Source organism: Triplophysa dalaica, chromosome 9 (genome assembly GCF_015846415.1).
Source record: "Triplophysa dalaica isolate WHDGS20190420 chromosome 9, ASM1584641v1, whole genome shotgun sequence".
In the NCBI taxonomy this organism is placed as follows: domain Eukaryota; kingdom Metazoa; phylum Chordata; class Actinopteri; order Cypriniformes; family Nemacheilidae; genus Triplophysa; species Triplophysa dalaica.
Window position 1 is genome coordinate 17666719 of NC_079550.1, and position 21365 is coordinate 17688083.

Here is a 21365-nt window from a genome sequence, read left to right on the forward strand (position 1 = left end):
GTGTCCCCACGGAAGAGCTGGAGGAAGTGTCTAGGGAGAGGGAAGTCTTCTGCTTGGACTGCTGCCCCTGCGACCCGGCCCAGGATGAAGCGAAAGAAGATGGATGGATGGATGGAAAGGATTTTCACTTGAAGATGACAAAATAAACAAAAACAAACTGAAGCCCTTCCCCAAAACACACCCCGAATGAGATCGTGCAATTTTATACGAATAAGCAGTCTCGTAAAATAGTTACGAATTGCTGTGAGATTGTGTTGGGAACAAAGAGGAAATAAAAAGAGCAATTCCACCCTAGAAAATGGTATGTGCACTAGTCAACTTTCCATGACTTTATCAGCTTTTCCTACTTTTTTTAAAGTTTCCGTGACTGCTGAAACACTGTAACTCAGAACGGAAACGTACTTTAAAAACTATACTCAAAGGACGAGATCAGAGGAAACATTTTCCATAGCCAATATTTGATTAAAAGTTCTTCATAAAATATATAATAACAGTTGGCTTGGATCACAGGGACATGCAAAGTGTATTTTCGGCTTCATCTTTGAAAAGTCTCTCTGTTGCAGTTTGCTCAAACCTGCGACTGAGCTGTTTAATTGTTAATGTGCTCTATGTGTTTCTAGCTAGTCAGTTTTACCACCCACACGTCTGAGTTTAAACTAAAACAGTCCAAGTGTAACAAATAGGAAGAGCCTGACTAAGAGAGAAAAAAGGCCTAAACCCGGCAATGATATATTTGGGATCACTTTCGGAGCTAATAAATGCTTAAACATCGATAGCCAATCAAAATCCATTCGAATTTAAAGGGCTCACACATAAAAAATGTGAAACTGCAGCGTTGGCTCAGAATAAACATAACGTTACCATGTGTTCATGTGGATGCTTATATAGTCAAAGTTAGGGGTGGGCGATCTAGAAAAAAAATTCAAATCCCGATTTTTTCCAGATAGATCACGATTCACGATTTTATCGCGGTTCTTCTTCAAGTTGGTTTTAAGACTATTTTGCAAATTAAAGGGGCTTCAATACAGCCAAACTAAGTCCCCATATAAAAATATACTCTTTACCATTTATATTATGAAGAATATTTTAATCAAGTTAATATTTAATGCAAGTGCAAGACCATAAATCAGCTGTTAGCAAAAAACTCTACATTTTGAATTTTGTTTTTCATCTTGTTGCGGCACTCGGAGTGAAGCTGTGGAATGGGCGTGGAGGATAAATATTTTTGGCTGGGTATTTCGTAACGTGGATCTACGACTTTGAGCAGTTTTTTAAAGCCCTCATTTTCCACAGTCTTTATGGGAATCATGTCTTTGGCCAGGTAAAATGCGACCGCGTCAGTGACATCTTTCCAGCGCTTGTTCATTCTGTCATACGGATACGTGTTTTTTTTTCTCAAATGGTTCTTTCGGTAAAGTCGTTGTTTAGGCCTTTTAGTTTCCGTATGCTTGGTTGTACCTGATTTACTCGCGTGGGATCCCTTTATAATTTGACTGTCGGCATACTCTTTCAGTCCCTTTATTTTGAGGTGGTTAAAAAGGTTCGTTGTGTTGCCTTACGACACTCGAATCTTATCATTGCCAGATTTGCAAATTACTGTTGTTTGGGCCATTTCAGTTGGGGAAAACCCAAACCATTTCATTATTACTGATGGAGAACTTTTTTTAGGGACCAAGTCCTCCGTGTTTCCCTCCATCTTCACTGACCGCGTCACTTAATCTTACTGAATTCAGAAGCAACGTATACAAGCTTGTTTACATGGCGCAATCTATCGCAAGTATGTTGACGAATTCTATAGAACAGCACTATATATGACGATTTAACGATTTACCCGAAAAAGTGGATCGTGCAGTCATTTTAATCGTTCGCGATCTAATATCGTCATATCGCACACCCCTAGTCAAAGTTACAGGCCGATTCTCAATATGCGTTCTTCAGCGGTCTTGTATCCTCGTGTTCTCGCTCCACGTCCGGTTTCAATACTCAAATACACAAGAACAGATAACGCATGAAAGTACCCGGATGTGTTCTCAATATCAAGGATGCATCGCATGCAGCCTTGCGCGCCTACGGAATCCGCTTTAAGTCCCAGTAGTCACTGCGGCGCGTGTAGGAACCTTCCACGTCTGACTGATGGGCCTAATTCTTGTTCCTGCTTTAACATCATCCTTTTCAAAACAAGGTCTATTCGTGAAATACCGCACATCCGAATGATCGAGTAGCTTTTTGAAAGTCTCTCTGAAATTGGGTACACAAATTTATTGTGCGTTGAAAGCACACAGTGCATTAGTCAAGACAACCATAGTGTTACTTCCCCGGTTTCATTCCCTGGATGAGGTTTAACAGTACGATAAAGTCTCGCCAGTCTGCTATCTCCGTTAAAACCAGCAAAGTAAATCTAGTGGGATCAATTTCATTACACAACTCTGAGTCATTGTCCACCGGAGACTTCGGCGATCAATTCTTCATCGAGACATCAAACCCACCTCACAACTTTGCGTTTCAGAAACACTGACAAGGAAAACGGTGTTAGCACAACGACAGGATGATTGCGAGCTCGATAGATGAAAGCTGAAGCGTTGTCTGGCAACGTGCGAGAAGCTCTGCCATCCCATCTGGACTGTTTTATTCCCATTTTTGTGCTTAATCCAATCGTGTACACACAGCACGATTTACGAGAGCGGCGTTTAAGCAACATTAAGCCCAGTGTGGGTCTTTGTTAACTCATTGATTCAAAATTCTGATCGAAATCAATGTGTACAACAATTAATTTGGACAGAAATGTCTTCCTCAGTGACTGGAGAAGAACGTTGACATTTCTATTTCGGACAGACTAGCATGAAAAACACAAACAAGGGCGAAAGTTATAATGACATACACTCGCCTCAACTTGTCTGTATGAAGATGCTGTTCCCCTAGAGACGTCTGCGTTGTGTCGAGAACATCGCAGATCTCACAGAGCCACAGAATACTGCAGCAGAGGCTTTGCCCTGACATGCCGAGGGCCGTTTTATGACCACCTGGCGTATTGTGACAAAACGGGTGGTAATTAATATCTGGAGCAAGAACAAGGAGACTGAAAAAATCCCTCTTGCTGCCGGGGTCAGATATGTTCCTGTGAAGTTAAAACTCTGTGTGCCTGCTTTAAAGACATTTCTAGTATTCATGTCCACATTAAAGTGTAAAGCACTTTCGGTGTCACTTCCTTTCTGTTTTGAATTTGTTGCCCAGCGTGCATTGAACATCAACACCTATGTGCTCACATTGGAGCAGTTGTGTACTTTAAATGCCGTCAGCATCATCTCATTGACTCACATGAAGCATTACTGTGTGAAAGACAGTCACAAAGTAACACCTGACGCCAAAACTTCTCTGTCCCTTTTTCTATGTTGAATTTAGCACTTCAGAGGAACATGGAACAAAGTGAGGCCTGAAACTCTTTAAAAATAAGTCAACAAATGATAGGGAGTTCCTTAGTTTGGAAATATTGGAAATCTCAGGAGACTTTTCCATTTCGAATCGGATTATATGATGTGTAAAATTTCATAACACTTTTACCTTAATAAAAGGTAATTATTAAATGGCAACATTACAAAAGATACTCTTTACATATCTTAACATATTGTTTAGCAATGCTGTAAACACAACAATGTTTGGGAAAATCCAATGATACTTTTATTTGCCTTCCCACCCTGCTGAAGATAATGGGTTTGGAAAAGACCAAAATCCCCTTTTTTATTTTATGGGTCAAAATTATGGTTTTTTATTTTATGCCAAAAATTGTTAGAATATTAAGTAAAGATACATATTTTGTAAATGTCCTACCATAAGTATATCAAAGCTTTATTTTTGTGTTAATATATGGAGCAATGTGCAAATATTTAGTCCTTCCTCTCTTTATGTTTGGATGATTATTGACATTAATTTATTTTGAAGTTATGTGCATCTGTATATGCTCATATGTATGTATCCATATTGTTTCTTTATGTATGTATGACCACTAGCACACGTATGTGTATATGGGTGTGTAGTATTATTGTATATTGCATATCCTTGATACTCATAATTTATTTGCTGTTTATTTGCTGGCAAGGGGTGGGGGGTTGTTTTCTAAATTTGTAAAGCTTTAAATAAAGTACTTAAAAATATAAATATATATTTTTGTGAGTGGATGTAAAATCGTCAATCCAGAAACACGCCTCTAAATTCTCACTGCTGCCCGCTCTTACCCACTCTTATTAACAACTTTAAAGTAAATTCCTTAATATTTTTTCTTAATATTTGGATTTTTTTTGCACCCTCAGATTTTAGAATTTTAAATGGTTGTATCTCGGCAAAATATTGTCAGATCCCAAACCATATTTTTAATAAAAATCTTATTTATTCAGCAGACAAATTGACCCTTAAAATGGGATTTGTTGTCCAGGGTCACATATAATTCTCACAAGATGAGTAACATGTTGAAATAAACCCAGTTCTTCAGTTCGTGAAAAGAGCCACACACACATATATCCATTTTTTTTTACATACATATGTCTCCCTGCAAGTGGTAATGGTTATAGTTTGTGTGACAGCTCATTACTCCAGTTTATTACCTCAGAATCACACTAAGCACGCTACAAAACATTAGAAACACCAGAGTACGTATGTTTACCAGTTCAGGGCAAGCAAGCCGGGGGCTTCCAAGAAAATGTGTTTTAATGCCATCTCAGCAACTAGACTGTTTACACATGACGAAGTAGCATGAATTCAGGTAGACCGAGACAGTTATTGACAGTCCTTATAACATATCAAAATCAACCACAGTTCGAAAAAACAGATCTTACTAGATGGTCAAAACTGCTCTCTTTCTTAGGCAGAACAAACATCATAAAGATGACAATTTTCCCAAAGATTCTATACCCACTGTCCATGACTTTCTTATATCTGACAAAGGTTTATTTAAAGGATCTTGACAGAGCCATATCTCAATTTATCTGGGCTTATAAGCGATCCAAGGTTAAATCACAAACCCTACTAACTGCAACAACTAAGGAGGATGGGCTCTTCAGAATTTTAAATATTACATTTAGGCAATACAGGCTAGAATCCTCCATAATACATAAACCTGAAGAGGCTCTATGGGTGGATATAGAGCAACAATTCTGCAACCCAGTTTCTTTCTATGGCAAAAGAAAACCTCCTTATTCTTACCATAATCAAAATGGTTACAGATCAAAAGGGCTCTTGGATATAATCAGAGTTTACCTACACTGACAGCTCAACTTAAATCTCAGTCATACTGTACCAATCTAAGCTCTCAATTTGGGAAGTGAACTCAATTTGGAGTAAGCAGGATATATGACTTATTTCACAAAGGGGAGTTCATGTCATTCGAGGAAGTGCACCGACAGTATTTCCTAAAAAGATTTTTTAAATATATTTACAGATAAGACACTTGGGCTGGGTAGTCTGCACTTGGAGAAATCTGGTTTCTTCTTGGATAGATTCTTCCTTAAGAATGCTGCTGACCATTTCATATCCAAATTTTACTCTTTGATACATAAACACAAAGTGGATTTCTTTGAAAGGGGCATTGAATAAGAATTTGAAATATGACATTGAAGAAAATGTCTGGGAAGAAATGATCAATCTGCCTTCTAGTATTTCAGTTTGCAATAGATTCAAAGAAATGCGATTTAATATTGTACAAAGAGCGTACATATCTCCATACAACTACATAAATTGGTATCTCCTCTATGTCCTTAATGCAAAAACAGTACTGGTACACTCTTTCGTTGTCTTTGGGAATTCTCTATGATCTCTGACTTTTGGAACCATGTTTGTAATAAACCACGCAATGTGATATGTACAAGCAAAAGGTTACAGCTACCCCCACTCATTTGTCTAATGGATATATTGCCATCTTCATTTCTGGAATTGGCGGGTGTTTTATAAACTTTACTAATGCTAGGTAGTAAGCTGATTATAAATAAGTGGGTTGGCATTGATCCTCTCCAGATTAAAGACTGGCCCTGATAAAATAAACGATTATCCTAGAAAAAATTGTATGCATGTTTAAATGTAAATCTTAATCGTTTTGTAAATTGTGGGCTAGTCCTTTGTTATGACTTGGTATTGATTGCAAGATCACTACGTATCCTTAAATCATACTAGATAAGATGACGCATCCTTGTGAGAGTATACAGTGCTTGGGGTTTTTTTTCCTCTGTGCTTCTACAGCCATGTTCATGTGTCACTTCTCATGTTGTTCCCTTGAAAATCCAATAAAATGATAAAAATCTTGCAATCAGCTAAAACAATAAGCAACGCCATAAGAGTGACTACGCAAAGTTCTCAATGTCCTTATGCATGATTTTGTCTGTGGAAGGATAAAACCAAAACTCACAAAAAAGTTGTTTTAGGCAAACTACTTTGCCTATTTGTTTTTTTGTGGACGCAAATCTATGCCATGCAGACGAATTTAAACGTTTTATATAAATTGTGCCTTCGACTGATAGGACAAGTTCAATTCAAGGCTGACGTCACAAATCAAAGGAAAGTGTCTGCAGCACTGACACTAAACTACTAAAAATAGTTCTGACACAAACAATAGCAAACAACTGTTAATAAACATTCATACATTTGAAACTTGTGTACATAGCGTACAACTCCACATACTATAGCATGCGTTTTAAATAACAGTATCAAAAGTCACCGCATCATTCATTCACCCGCAAAAATGTTCACGCAACGTAACCCCGCAGCTTCCTCAAAACCAAGTGAGTCACCTTTCTCGACTCCTATTCCACACCGCATTAACACACTATCCAGGTAGGAAGTTCATTGGGTTTGAACACAGCCAAAGTCACACTCACCAGATTCAACACCGTCTCCACTATATCTCTGTTTCCCACCTCTCCGACTTGAATGAGACCGGCGAGCACTGCGAATTTCATCTTGATATTCCGTATCGGAACCGACGGGTTTATCACCCCAGCCGGCAGGACCACCGATCCGGAGCAAGACATCCTCATCGTGTCGCCGGTACCGGAGCAGGACGCGGCGGCGGATCCGTGCTGCCTGTGACCGGAGGCAGGCTCTCTGTCGAACGGCGTGGCCACCGGCGGAACACTCGCCATGTATCTGGTTTAAACGCAGCGCTGTGTCATCGAGGACTGGGAGTGTTTTTAATAAAACCAAGTTAAATTGTATATTTGAACCGGGTAAAGGGGGAGAGATGTCCACCGGCTGCAGTAGGATAAGTCCAAATGCATGAGACAGGTTGACAGTACACGGGAGTCTACGGACCGTACGGGGCTCCGGGCTGGTTTGTGTTTAGTGATGTAGTATGTGGGTTTGCATTACCCAGCTGGGTGTACTGATCAAGTGTTTGGCATGCTGGGAAAACGCCCCCTATGCTCAGCAGTGAATCCTTGGCTGCAGTTTGCATACTGTTCCTGCACCTATGGATTGAAAGCATTGGATCCCTACAGATCAGACGGGTACAGATAGATAGAAAGATATAGATAAATTGATTAAATATAAATGCAATGTCTCCACGCTGTCTTGTGTGTTGTGTAGGCTATGTATTTGTAGGACAAGATTTTGCTCTTTTGAAAAAATCAAACCAGCAAATGTGCAGCAGAAAAACCTTATTATATTGCATTCTTATGTTCATATAGTTCAAGTGATTGTACTACCAGCGCAAAAGGTGCTGTGTTTGATCCCCAGGTAACACATTGGTGCTGTGTGTAGAATTTATGAGAATTTATTGACAGAAATGCAATATACTATATGTCTCACATAATAATGCATTATGTTTTTATTACTTTAGAATGAGCTATTTCTATCTACATACACCACGGGTCCCCTTGTTTCTACAATAGCACTAGGATAAACTGCTCCACAGAGTGCGTTTGGTCAATACGTAGGTAATCTCCTTCGGCAAAGAAATGAGAATATGACCACAACTTAGATCTGTGTCAGCCACCATAGTGATTCGAAAGGGAGGGGTGAGAGGGAGCCATTGGTTGCAATTCAAAACCTCACCACTAGGTGTTTAATACACTGATTAATTTTCCATTTTAATGTCACTATGATTGTCATCATTTATCTTTTGTTTGGTTGCTTTAGATTTATTCTCGAGTTTCAATAAACACAACTGATCTACTAAACCAAAACACAGAGTTTAAATCTAAACTAGCAAATACTTATTGTGAGATGTGGATATAAAGGTGTATTTAAAAAAAAACAATAAATACTGACACGCGACAGGAAGATGAAATTTCCTTTTCATAGACAAATACTGACATCTAGTGGACAGAAGATCTCACTAACAAAAGAGGTACAAAGAAATTAAAGTTTCAATAACATGATCTGCAAAAAAATATTTTCTTTTTGGCTAATGTAACGAATGCCTCTTTTTTCAAACCCACTTTACCACCTGTCATAAAGAGACCACATTGTTTAATACATTATTATAACAAATGCACATACATCATTTTGAAAGACTAAAATAGACTTTAACTTTTCGAGCACACTGGCTCTTCAGCAGGCAACGTTTTTCTATAAAATATATATATATCTTTTTAGAGCTTTGGTGTGGCGACTTTCATATGTTTTTCTGATCTGTTTCAGTGCGAGTAATTTTATTTTTAATGTGATAATAATAATAATAACAGATTGATTGAGCTTTTAGGAACATTTCTAGGAACAATTTATGACTGACAATGGAAATAAAACCGACAGCAGTCAAATTAATATTAATTCATTCTTACATACTTTAATTAAAAATCTTTGTCTATTTTTAATTAAAGTTATCCAGTAATATAAGCAGGTCTGAGAAAATCAAACCCAAGTCATTTTGTTCATTCTTTTACATGCGAACGTAAATACCTGAATATTAGACCCATTCTTAGACAAACATTACAACAAAAACACAAAGCAAAGTAAACCCAGCTTACAATTGAGTTACATTTTGTACCATATGAATTACACTGATATCTGTGCAAAAGATATCAACACATGTATGCAAAATGTGTGTACTACATGAGCATTTAAATATATAATGTATATATAATCTATACAAGTTGGTTGTATGTCCACACATACACACAAACAAACACATACATGGACATGTGGTTCATGCATGTGCAAATATAGCTTTCTTTATTTTAATTTAATAAAATGCATGCTTCCCAGAAGCACTTAAGAGCTTAGGCATCCTATACATTGTATAAGATCATGTACGTTTAAAAAAATACAATAATTATCATACAAATAATAATAATAATTAAAATAAGATATCAGAAATCAACAAAATGAAGGTACACTGGTACGTTGATGATTTTCCCACTTGGGTTTATATACCCATACAAGACCCACTGTGCAAAAGTCAAGTATTTTTTGAGTCAGAACTCGAGGGATCTGAGATCTCAAATCTCCAGGCAGAGATCTGTCATATTCCTCAAGTAAGAGTAATAATGCGGCTCATATTTTGGTCTCTGGACCCTCTGCCTGGATCGGCTGGAAGGAGTTGCGGATACGGGCGGCTTGGGCTGCGCAAAGATGTCCAAAAGCTTTATTATACCATTCTGGGGTTCTCCCTCTGAAAAAAAAATGCAGAAAACTGATATTAGAGACAAAAATATCACAGCGGTACTATGGCACACTGCCGGTATGATACTATGGAATTTTTAAATGTACTATAGTATGTTATCTTTACTGATCAGTTCTGTATACTAAGGTTATTTTAGTTTACTAAAATTAAAACTTTGAAAAGGTTTCTGTTTATTGCAATCAAACAAAATATTGGGCGAAAAAATTAAATGTTGCCTCAGAAATAAGCTGACAATAAAATTATAATTATAAACAAAAAATATAATAAATTCCTTTTATATAGAAACGTAAAAAAATAATAAATTATAAAATGTCAAAACCATATAACAAAATGGCAAAAAAATTGATAAACCTAAAAATATTCCATAGTACCGTAGTATTACCATCAGGTCTAATATATATGTTAATTTTATATACATATATATTTTATTAATATAATTTATTTATATTTAATTGTATATTAATCGTACTAAATTAAAACTACTCAACAGTTATTATTTCTTTGCGGAGGTCAAATTGGAAGTTAAGGTTCGGGCACATAACTTTTGTTTATGTTGTTGCTAAAACCATCTATATGGTACAGTAAAGTGTGTACTAGCAAGTTATATATACTCACTTCAGATCAAGTCTACAAATGTGGGTAAGTCTGGATTTGCCAGAGCCACAGGGCTCTAGTAGGTAGTTAGATTCCATCACTATAGCTCTGACGCCCCCTACAGGCGGACAGTTCTCATGTTCAATAGACACAGACACCAGAGAGCATGTCCCCCGCGGCAGATCTGTCCTCCACGACCTAACCACAAACATATTCAAATTGTTATAAACACAATGTGGACAACAAAGTAATCTGTGATCTGACAAATTTAACGTTTCACTCTAAAAATGTGCTCACAGCACAAAATAATCCAAAAACAAACCAATCTATCTCTCCTAAATGAATACAAACCTAAAATATCGAATCGTTTATTATAATTTTTTAAACATCAAACGCAGAATCACATCAGTCCCGGTGTAAACCAACTCACCTGAGCACCAAAAAGTCTCTGCTGGGGTGAGGAGGCATGGAGTTGAGCACATACTGAAACACTTCCGTCTGCCTGTCCAGAACCTCACACACTTTCCAGTTCGTCAGATCCACGTCCCACAGGTGGCGCTCCCGCAGAACCCGATTCAAAACCACCGATGGAGGGGCTTCCACCTCGACCGCCACCCGCCACCGTCGCAGCGGGTTCCCGTCGCCCACCTTCGGAAGCACGAGAGCTGTTACAAGTGTGGAAACTCACAGCGCAACGTGTTTTAAAGCATCACTGATGTAATACTCATATCATGAGGTGTTCATTCTCACCTTCTTGTATGAGAGTTCAGTATTGCCTGTGCTCTGACAGGACACCCAGCCTTTGGCTCTCTCTCTGGCTTTTTTGAGGAGACCCTGAAGTCTGGCTTCCATGAAGGCGGACCAGGAGCCCTCATCTTCTCCGTCTTCGTCCTGCTGTTGTTTGCAGAGTTCCACTATCGTCGGAGCCTGAAGCTCCGCCTCCACGTAGGAGTTCCTCGATTGTGTCACCATTTCGTGTGGAATCTGAGGGTGAATGCAAATAATGCACGTGTCATACACGAGAAACATTTCAATTGAAGTTAGCTAAATGTGACAAATGTTTCATTTGGGAGATTTCGTGTTTCACCTCAAACAGGTGGTTGCACTCTGTGATCATGTGTGCGAGGCCTTGTGTGGCCGCCAGGTTTTCATTCAGGTCCTTCTGGTCTGGTCTTCCAGTGGCAATCTTCCTTTGCATCTGCATAGCTCTGTATGCATTTAATTTTTTATTTAATCACATTTTAATAACAGTAGAAACTATAAACAGGTTTCAGATTTTTGTGCCATTTTACCTTGGTGTCAGATTTTCCTTCTTCAAGATATTGAGATGAAAGAGCGAAGGTGCCAAACACACTGCAATGTTCATGGGTGTCATCTGGTTCTCCTGCACAGAGGAAGTGACATCACTCAGGAAGCAGAGGAGAGTTTGCAGGACCTCCCGGTTTTCATCTGACATCAGCATGATGGCCGCCTGCACGGCCTGTAAGCGCTGCTCTTTGGGCACATCTAAAGACAGAGCGAGTGATGAGAGGAAGTCTGTATTTCTCTTCCTGAATGCATCAGATAGATGTAGATTAGAAGAAAAGCTCCTTACATTGATAAATATGGAGGAAGGTTTCACCCAGTTTACTGGTCAACAGAGGCTCAGGCAGATCTCGGAAGAACTGTTTCACCATATCGGCCACGTCGTACGCAGACTGGTCCTCGTAGTTAACATCGTCCGGAGAATTTTCATTCATCTGTCGGAGGGCCTGGATGCGAGACTTCACACCCGACTTGCGAAAAAGACCCACCTGGGTATCACAATTTTTTTATTGAAGTTGAATAATAAAAAAGATCTATTAAATGTGAACCAAAAATGTTAAATAAATATACATAAATGGATATAAATTAAATATATACATGCAATTAAATTAAATGTAATAATGCATTTTAATTAAACGTATAAATACATTTAAATTAAATGTATAAATGCATTTAAATTAAATCTATAAATGCATTTTAATTAAATATTTAAATGCATTTTAATTAAATATATGAATGCATTTAAATCGAGTATATAAATTCATTTAATTAAATATAAAATAATATAAATCAAATATATAAATAAATATATAACATTTAATACATTTTAAATTCTAAGAAGTATACAATATAAACTTTTTTTTTTAATTATGTATTAAAAACAAAAGCAATTACAATTTATTTAAGACGACTTCCTTTGTTTAAAATCATAGCATATTGAGATTCTGTCATTTTTTTCTTTTTTTTTATTCGCTGACATAAACAGTTAAGGTTGGCGGACCTGGTCGAGGCACTGACTCCTGAGGTAGCGTAAAGCCTGCTGCACACCGAGAGGTAGGGGTTGACCGAATCGCTGTACATGTACAATCAGTGGAACACCAAACACATTCTTATCCTTATAGTCTGGAACCTTCATCCTCTTCATAAACTTTGGCACAGACCTGAGAGACAAAGCACAAGGTCAATAATCTCAATGGTCTCAATAATAAAACTAGATACTTTTATGCAATAACCCCAGTGACCACTAGAGGGAGCATGAATTTAGCTTTACTGTCACAACCTCAATGAGGTCATAGGATCTGATGATGTGACAAATTTTCCAGCCAGTATTGGCTCCTTACCAGGTCCAGCCGTGTTTGTTTGACATGGAGTACTTCTCCATGATGGCAGTGAGGCGGAGTAAGGAAAACTTCTGCAGCAGGCTGAGCTGAGCTGCCGACTGACTGGTGATTTGCAGACAGGCAACCGAACGGCTGAGGCGGTTGGAAATCTGGAAGCTGGGCCATCGCAAACTAAACACAGTGCAGGGAAATATATCAAACACTGAGGGAGAATTCGAACCCAACCAACTTAACTGATTTTACGACTACACAGCTAAAAAAAGATGAGATTTCATTCATTTAATCCTTGAAAAACATTTTAAAATAATTTAACACACTGCATAGCGTTAGCTTAAAAAGTACATTGCGAATATATCTGCAATATTTAGTCATTTATGTAAATGTAGTAATTGAATAGGGCTGTAAGATATATCAAAATGAACAAAATATGAAAATGAGCACACTGCAATTGTTCGCAACAACTAAATGATTTAAATACTTAAAATATTTAAGTATAGCCAAAGATAAGATGCTTTCGTTTTTAAATAATAAATAATCAAGTAAATAATAAACAATACCTTGAATACTATATAAATAAATCCATAGTATTTATCATGGATAAGTATTATATATATTATTTATAAATACATAAACTAAAATATACATTTATATTATATTTATAACTTATTATTTCAGAAATATATATATGTTGGTGAATTTATTGTGGATATTTAAACTGATTTTAACGAAGAATGTCGTATTGGATCTTGCGTATCACATTATTTAGAAAGTTACCACATTTTTAATCAATTTAATGGAGTTTGCATAAAATAAATAAATGGAAGTATTTCCTGTTGGTCTCTGTTAATATTGATAGTTTATTGATATATTATTTATATACTAAAAATGTTTAACTGAATTTTTACTAATATAGTCATAAGTCCGTGTATCGATAAAACTTTGCATTTGTAAATGTGTGGACACAAGCTTATAAAATCATACCGGTTTGGTCTGGTCAGTGAAGCTCCTACCCCAGAGTCTCTCCTCTCTCTCATGCCTGTGGATTCGGTTTCATTAAGCGATACCCCGTCTCTCTCTCCGTCACTGGAGGTGGCCTGACCCTCCAGCACTGAATGTCCCTCAAAGTCCAGTATGATCTGACTGGACGACTGCAGGTCTCCCTGTCTCCCGCCATCAAGATCGACTCGCTCCTGCCCTGCGCTTTCACTGTTAGGCAGTACGTTCTTAGACCAATGATCCACGATCTGCTGAAGCCCACTAACATGCTGTAAAATATCATCCAGATGTGGGAACAGGTCTTCCTTTTCTAAGTCTATGAGGTCACCGGTGCTGGCATAGAGGTGTGAGCCGGGTACGTTGTCATAAATGCTGATCCGACTGCCTCTGGTGCAGCATTGGGTGATGGGGCGAGGTTCTTTGACGCTGGTTGGACGTCGGACATTCGAGTCTACGCTTGCGGGGTGCCAGTTGATGGAGGTTTCCATTGAGGGTGCGAGACTTTCTATGGACAGAGCTTTAGGAAACGTTCCAGGTTTGTGGTCTTCGGGAATGTGTACCACTAGGTCCTCGTAAGAGCGGAACTCGTTGCGACGGTTCTGCTCCGCCACCCGTTTACCCTGGATGTCACTGGAGAACACATCCAGGTCCTCGAGGTACATCCCGCTGCGCTTGTGATCCGCCCTGTGGACGCTGCGTTCCTTAAGGTTCGGTGTACTGACAGTACTCCCGCTAGATTGACTCCCGCTCCCCTCGCTACTTGACTGCGAGGTCAATCCCATACCGGACGTTATCTCTGTCGATCGTCCGTCTCTGTTGATGATCTCCACACAGTGGAGAGTTGTCACCGCCTGGGGTTCCTGTTGGAGAACCGGGGCGCTTATAACAAGACTCCTGTTCCCCAGGCCGCCCATTGCTCCACGTAACTGCAACGACTCCATTTGGCGTAAGAATTCTTTCGCTCGCGTACGTCCTCGCTTTGCATGCTTCGTGGGGAGAGAGCCATAGCCCGAGAGATCTGGAGAGAGGGAGGCCATGCTGAGTGGTGTGCGGTCTGGCATCGCAGCGGAGTCCGAGCACGTGCGGTGCGAGCCTTCCAACTCGTCTGCGCTGTGGGTGCGGATGCTGCCACTACCAGCACTGCTCTCGCTGTGGAGCGACGAGACCTCCGGCTCGCTCAGATCAGTCAGAACGCTCTCGCTGCTGGTGGTCGTCCGGAGGGCAGAGTTCTCCGCTGGGGTCCTGTTTTCCACACCTCTCAGGAGGCAGTCGATGTCCTGTAGCCTGGACCAGCGACGACTGGTCCATTCAAAGGTCCATTTGTCACTGATGGCGAAGAGGTCGTCTTCATCTGAGTCTTCACTCTAGAAAGAAAATGTGTACATTTTTTGTTGTGCAATGAACTAGAAGAGACTTTTCCACTATAAAGTATTTTTGTGTTAAAAATACACACTTTAGCTTTAGGAAAACTCGTTATGTCTGTCTTTCTCTCTGTATTTCATTCTTTTCCAAAAATCCAGAACCCCCTCAGGTAACGGTTTAGATTCACACAAACGGCTTTTTCATGTTTCTAAGGTCACATTCCTTCCTCTGATGGATGATTACATAACCAGTGATATAACACAAAATATCGCTTTCCATCCAATATCCTTAGGTGGTGCAGTAAGAGATACTTAAGACGAATAATATCAATTCACTCAGAACAATGGACTTCTCATCTTTTTTAAAGGAGGATGCATGGCATTTGACACAAGTAGTTACAATCATTTGGCTTTTGTACATTTATAATACATAATAAAAACTAATAATCATTCGGGTTAAAATCAGGAAACCACCATGACATAAAAACCACTAAAAACAAACAGCTGGTCCAACCGAAATGATGCACTTACTTTTTTCTTGGGAAGGTTAACATCCAGTTTCATAGAGGCACACTTATTCAACGTATTGAGTCGCCTGGATGGGAAAGAAGATGTGACAAATTTAGAAAGTCATTCTGTCCTCACAGCGTTATTTTACAAGCCATGGACCTCTCGCTGATGTCGACAACACCAGCCTCCAATATAATCAGATTTCAATAATTGACCAATGTCCTTCTCTCTCTGTTGCTTGTTTTTTATTGGCGGATGTCTGCAAATTGCAGTTGTCGTGGTTTCAATGGTTCTCCAGAACAAAACAATGTGGTGTTGATTCCAGGTGCCACTCTTTCAGATGTGAGAGGCCTTGTTTTTCTCAGTTTTTAGTGCTACAAAAACCCAAGAGCTTGCTTTTCCTTTGATGTATTTACCAGAACCTCCAGAAGAGAAAAGAGATTCTCTGTTCAACTCTTTTAACATGGTCTGTCAAAGATGAAAAATGATGCAGTGCTGAAAGTAGAGCAGCTCTGGATGTGCTGAGTCGAGGACTCTAGTCTTTGAAGCTCTGAGCCTGCTTCATATACAACCTACCTCAACAAGTTCTTAAAGAAATAGCTTAATATATTTTTTAATACATATTAAAATGTAAATGTAGGAGTAGAATTTGACATTTTATCAACATTTATAATCGGAAGTAAATGTGAAAGGAGGTGCATGAAAGTCATTACCACAAATTGGGTTGGTTGCAAGTGCATTGTTTGTGTTCTATAAGGATATAAAAAGCTTTAAAGTCATAAAAGCTTCAATAATTCTTATATTCTTCCCTCTGTTTCTTAAATCTGGAAGCTTGTGGAAAACATGTATTGAAAGTCAATAATAGCAATAACCGTAACAATGAATTGCGTGGTTCAAACATACATTAAAACCACGCCACTGTTTGCAACGTAATAATTGTGATTTTTTATGAGTTGTTATATAGTTCATTGGTGTTTTATTGTGACATCACGGTGGAGCATTCAGATATGGAGCAAATAAATAGCCAGTCTGGTATTAAAGGCAAATAAAACTACTAAGCAGTTAGCCAACAAAACAAAACAATAAAACTGTCTGACTATACATTTTAGAAAGATAAGATCTCACAAGAATGTTGTAATTTGTGGCATTTGGCATACAAATATCTGCCTGTAAATTCAAGTTCCCAGCTAACATTCTCCTAACTTTGAGAGAACGTTGAGAGAGCGTTACCCTAATGCCCCATTCAGACCGCGACACCCAGCGACAAAGCAAGGTGATGTCATTAATTTCATTGGTAGCTTAGCGACATCCAGTGGCACGCGACAGTGACCGTTGGCGAAATAAAGCGAGCGTGTCTAGCGACTTGATAAAGTAGAGATTTGCTCAACTTTATGCAAATGATGGGTGACTTTTGGGAGTGACTACCAATAGGACTACATAGCGGAGATCAAGTCATCGTCTCTCGTCTGTTATTGCAGGGTTTGTGTGGTGAGGAAGGCGGGACGAGAGCCGTGAGGCTGTGCGCACACCTGATTCCCACTATCACTCACGGCACCGGCCCCGCCTCACGGCTCTCGTCCCGCCTTCCTAACCAAAGTTTGTTTTTAAAAAACAAAACGTACCTGTTCCGCATTTATTTGACTAACCAATAACTGTCTGTCAAAACATAAAAACAAAACTCTATTGTTCATTCTCTCCTTTGCATACTCCAGCTTTAATCATCCTAGTAGCATGGCCTTGTAAACTAACGGTACTGTTAAGCGTGTTGACAAAATGTTTATAAGCTCTCCTACTTGTAAGTCGCTTTGGATAAAGGTGTCTGCCAGATGAATAAATGCAAATGTTAATAAAAGTTTCTAGGACAACCAAAGCTAGGAATGCCTTCTAGCGACCTCATAGCTAGAGAGTAGGTAACACAATGTGACACAGTAACCTTAAGAAATCAAAAAAATGTCTTGGAGTGACATTATATGTCATTTCTAAGCATTCTACATCCTTATAAAAACATTGTTGCAAAACATCCTTATATTTTTAGCAGAATTTTAAAAGCGTTTCAAAACAACATTTTCAATGTTAGAAAAACGTTATCAGGTTAACCTTCTTGAGTTAACAGTGCTACTGCAAAGTATAAAACAATGTTTGGTTCAGAAAAACAAGCTGGTACGACCTTATCATCAGCAAAATGTATCAAGTGATAAATGCCAGAGACGTTTTTCATTGGTTCTTGCCTTACATCCTCTACACACCGCCATGTTGTGCTAGAATTGTTTACGGAGCCGTTTTCCTTGCGGGGCTGAATGAAAGTGAGAAGTCAAGGGGTGAGGTGGGAATGTAGGACATTGTTTTCTATACAACAGCAAACAGGTTTGGAATTTCGATGAGTTGCTTAAGGGTTGTTTGGAGTCACAGAAGACAGAACCCCCCTTCCGCCCCTATGATCTCCTGCTAGGACAGTCGCCAAGCAACCCAAGTCACCGAAGGCCTCTTTTCAACTAAATTCTGCAAATTTGGTGTCTAAACAAGAGGGAAACTAACTCGGAGAACATTTCGTACTTCATTTCTGGGAAAGTCCGACAGCTGTATAATTCGCGAACTTTAATGAGTTGTTGCTTCAATCGTGACATTATTTACTTCTGCGTTATGAAAAGATTGACATGAGGAAAACAAGTGCGGATGTGGAATTAAATGATGCAATACGCAGTGAGATCAATGAGAAGTGAGTTGACTGCTGTGTGGTAATTCATTCGAAGACAATCTGTCATGTTTTATGTTTACTAATGTGCAGATAATTCACACAGTATCTCTTTTTAGTAAGAAAAATGAGAAGTGTTTCCATGCCAATTCATGACATGACTTGTGTTTATCACTTTAAGTGGAAGTTTTGCATTATTCATTAGATTCAAAGACAAAGACACCACAGTTTCTTACCGGCACAGAGGTTCCACAAGGTCTTTGTCCAAGAAGTCGTGATCTTTCTTCACAGGAGAGATGTCAATTGGAAATTGAGAATCTGCGAGGAAACATTTCAACAAACAAATCCATTATTGCGAACTGCTGGAAAAAACCTCTGAATTTCGTTTCGGCCACGTAATGATACCCCTCTGATTCATTAATAGGCCAATCTGTGCATGTTCACAGTGAAAACAGAGGAATCTAGGCGCCCACGTTCTGAAAAAATCCCTAACAACACATTCTTTCCAGAGCGAAAGCCATGGCAAAGAGTGAAGCGAACTTGTTCTGGACTTCCAGATGCTAACTAAATAAGACAGGATTTGCCCCTCAAAACTGAACTTGGCTTTGAAAGCCATTACATCTTCCACTAAATATGGTTTCCAGCTTATGTAACTGGGTGACTAGATCCAAGCCTGACTGAAGCCTACATTCCACTGCTACCATTAAATGTTTTGTCGTATTTTTTCCTTTGCAGAGATTTACAGATGGCTGTGTTCTGGCTGTGAATCACTAAACATACCAAAGCTCTTATGAAGAGATGCATTATGGGATGATACTATTGCACTCTTTGATTCGGTATCCGTCAAAGATATTTCCTTGGCCATGAGGGCATGACAGATTAAGAGTAAAAAGAATGCATTGCATAACAGTGTGTCATGTTTCATATATAATAGTATTATATGTTGAAACATTGTAAATCCATATTTGTTGCATATTATTCGGTGCACCATATTTGTTGCATATTATACGGTGTACCATATTTGTTGCATATTAATCAGTTATAATAATACACTGTATAATATGCAACAAATATGGATGTTCAATGTTGAAAAATGTAAACAGGGGTGTACAGTGCGACATATATATTAGCACATGCTACAAAATCTGTGCTTAGAATAAATGTATCAGTGTAGCATGAGTGCGTTACAATTTTGCACTTGTTTTAAACAGAGCAGCTTGTTTGTGTGAAGTGTCTTTACCATGCGCTTGTTTGTCTGTGATGTAAATCAATGGTGCACTGCTATTTTAGCTGTTTTTGCAATCAAAACTTGTTTTCCTGCTGCACTGAGTCCATATTTAGAGCCCTGTGATTTCCAGGATGTGTAAAGAGGGAAGGAATAGGGGAGGCGCTATCCGTCTTTTTAATTAAATATGTCAAGTGCTTGTTTTGCGTGAATGAGCTGCACAATTTAACGCATTACTACATGCGCGTGACGCTCGTGCATTTGTCTGCGTCTCTGTATGAGGAAATAAATACATGAACTCCATCTCCATAGCTGATCTGAGAGTTTATTTCAAAAGCATTTTACCGTTAGAGAAAAGATACCGACAACACAATTTGCGACGACCCGTCAAAATAAAAGTCTGGTAAACTTGAACATCCAGATTAAAAACACTCTATTTCATTATAATATTTACTATAATAAATAGTAGTATTCTAGCAGTAAATTGATAAATATAAAGACTAGAGTATACTTATATTTACTAAACTATTATTAGATGTATAAATTATAAAATAATACATACAAAACACCATTGTATTTGCAAAAGGAGGAAGTCTACCATTGCAAATAACATAATAGTATACTACAGTTTGTGGACAAATATATCATTATTGTATAGTAAAAGAATGGAAAACACAGAACTCAGAAACTTTTTAACGGAAAAAGGGAACTTGGGATATTGCCCTAATTTACCCAACTGTAATATTAATGCCCTTCGTCCGTTACCTGCTTATTTATGTGATAAACTAACATAAATATTTCTATTTATATTTTTGTAATATAACAAACTGTTTGGTGTATGCTACAAAACTTTAAACCTCTGAAACAACAGTGCTACGTGCAAAAAAGTTTACAGCCCTGGTAAATCATTTTTATCTTTAAAAAAAGTATGCAAACATTTTCTTTGCCGTATAGAAATGGGGTCCAAAGGTCTGGCACATTTTGTTCCATTACAATTTTTTTGAATCAAATATATTTGCTGTGATTTTTTAATTTTACACCTGAGAAAATAAACACAAATCCAAATTGTGAATAATAAAAACGATTAAATGATTAATCGCAACTAGTCTTTTTTTTAGTTTACACAATGTATGTCTGTGTATTGTTCATACAAATTTTCCATTTATAAACACATACATGTATATATTTAAGAAAAATATAAATATTTGTCATAAATGTTTATATATAATTTAAATGATATATAAATATATACATGCAAATATGTTCCTAAATATATACATACAGTATATGTGTACGTGTATTTGTTTTTATAAATACAAAATAAATATGCACACTGCACAGACCTATATTATGTGAACACAAACGTTTATTCTGGATCTGATTTATCACGATGAATTGTTCAACAGCCCTCATTAAGATATAATATAAGCACTCGTGCTTCCAACAAATGAGATAAACATCAGGAGGGAAATTATGTTCACACAAATTCATCCAAAGACTTAAACTCCAAAGCGCTCACTGAAAAGATCAATAGCGTTCACTAACAAGCCAAGGGCATGTGAAATGAAAGAAGCGTTTTTGAAGCCAATCGTATCAAGGTTATTCCCATGACCTTCGTCTCTCTGTGAGGACGTTCTACTTCTAGTTTGTTTAAGTGGTACCCCTTAACTTGAACCAGTAAGACTAGGGATCTCTCCGTGCTTCTCACGTTTCCCATGAAGACTTTAAAGAGTTTGTTATA

At 38.2% G+C, this 21365-nt stretch overlaps 2 protein-coding genes across 6 annotated transcripts in view; both read right to left on the bottom strand.

Moving 5' to 3' along the window:
* The window catches only part of nbeab (neurobeachin b), a 220086-nt gene extending 212615 nt beyond the window's left edge, over window positions 1-7471 (bottom strand). Inside the window, 1 exon segment of the mRNA XM_056756231.1 lies at window positions 6858-7471. Coding sequence (XP_056612209.1) covers window positions 6858-7121 — 264 coding nt within the window. The 5' untranslated portion in view covers window positions 7122-7471.
* Window positions 7472-8738: 1267 nt separating this feature from the next.
* Window positions 8739-21365, bottom strand: part of stard13b (StAR-related lipid transfer (START) domain containing 13b) — a 58356-nt gene continuing 45729 nt past the window's right edge. For all 5 annotated transcript variants that reach the window (XM_056756823.1, XM_056756824.1, XM_056756822.1 and 2 more), the window contains 12 exons: window positions 18636-18717; window positions 15729-15792; window positions 13822-15200; window positions 12841-13011; window positions 12501-12660; window positions 11790-11988; window positions 11488-11701; window positions 11283-11403; window positions 10946-11179; window positions 10626-10843; window positions 10217-10393; window positions 8739-9589 (listed from right to left, as the gene is read on the bottom strand). In XM_056756823.1, the coding sequence (XP_056612801.1) occupies window positions 9472-9589; window positions 10217-10393; window positions 10626-10843; window positions 10946-11179; window positions 11283-11403; window positions 11488-11701; window positions 11790-11988; window positions 12501-12660; window positions 12841-13011; window positions 13822-15200; window positions 15729-15792; window positions 18636-18717 (3137 nt within the window). In that variant the 3' untranslated portion in view covers window positions 8739-9471. The remainder of the gene's footprint in view (window positions 9590-10216; window positions 10394-10625; window positions 10844-10945; window positions 11180-11282; window positions 11404-11487; window positions 11702-11789; window positions 11989-12500; window positions 12661-12840; window positions 13012-13821; window positions 15201-15728; window positions 15793-18635; window positions 18718-21365) is intronic.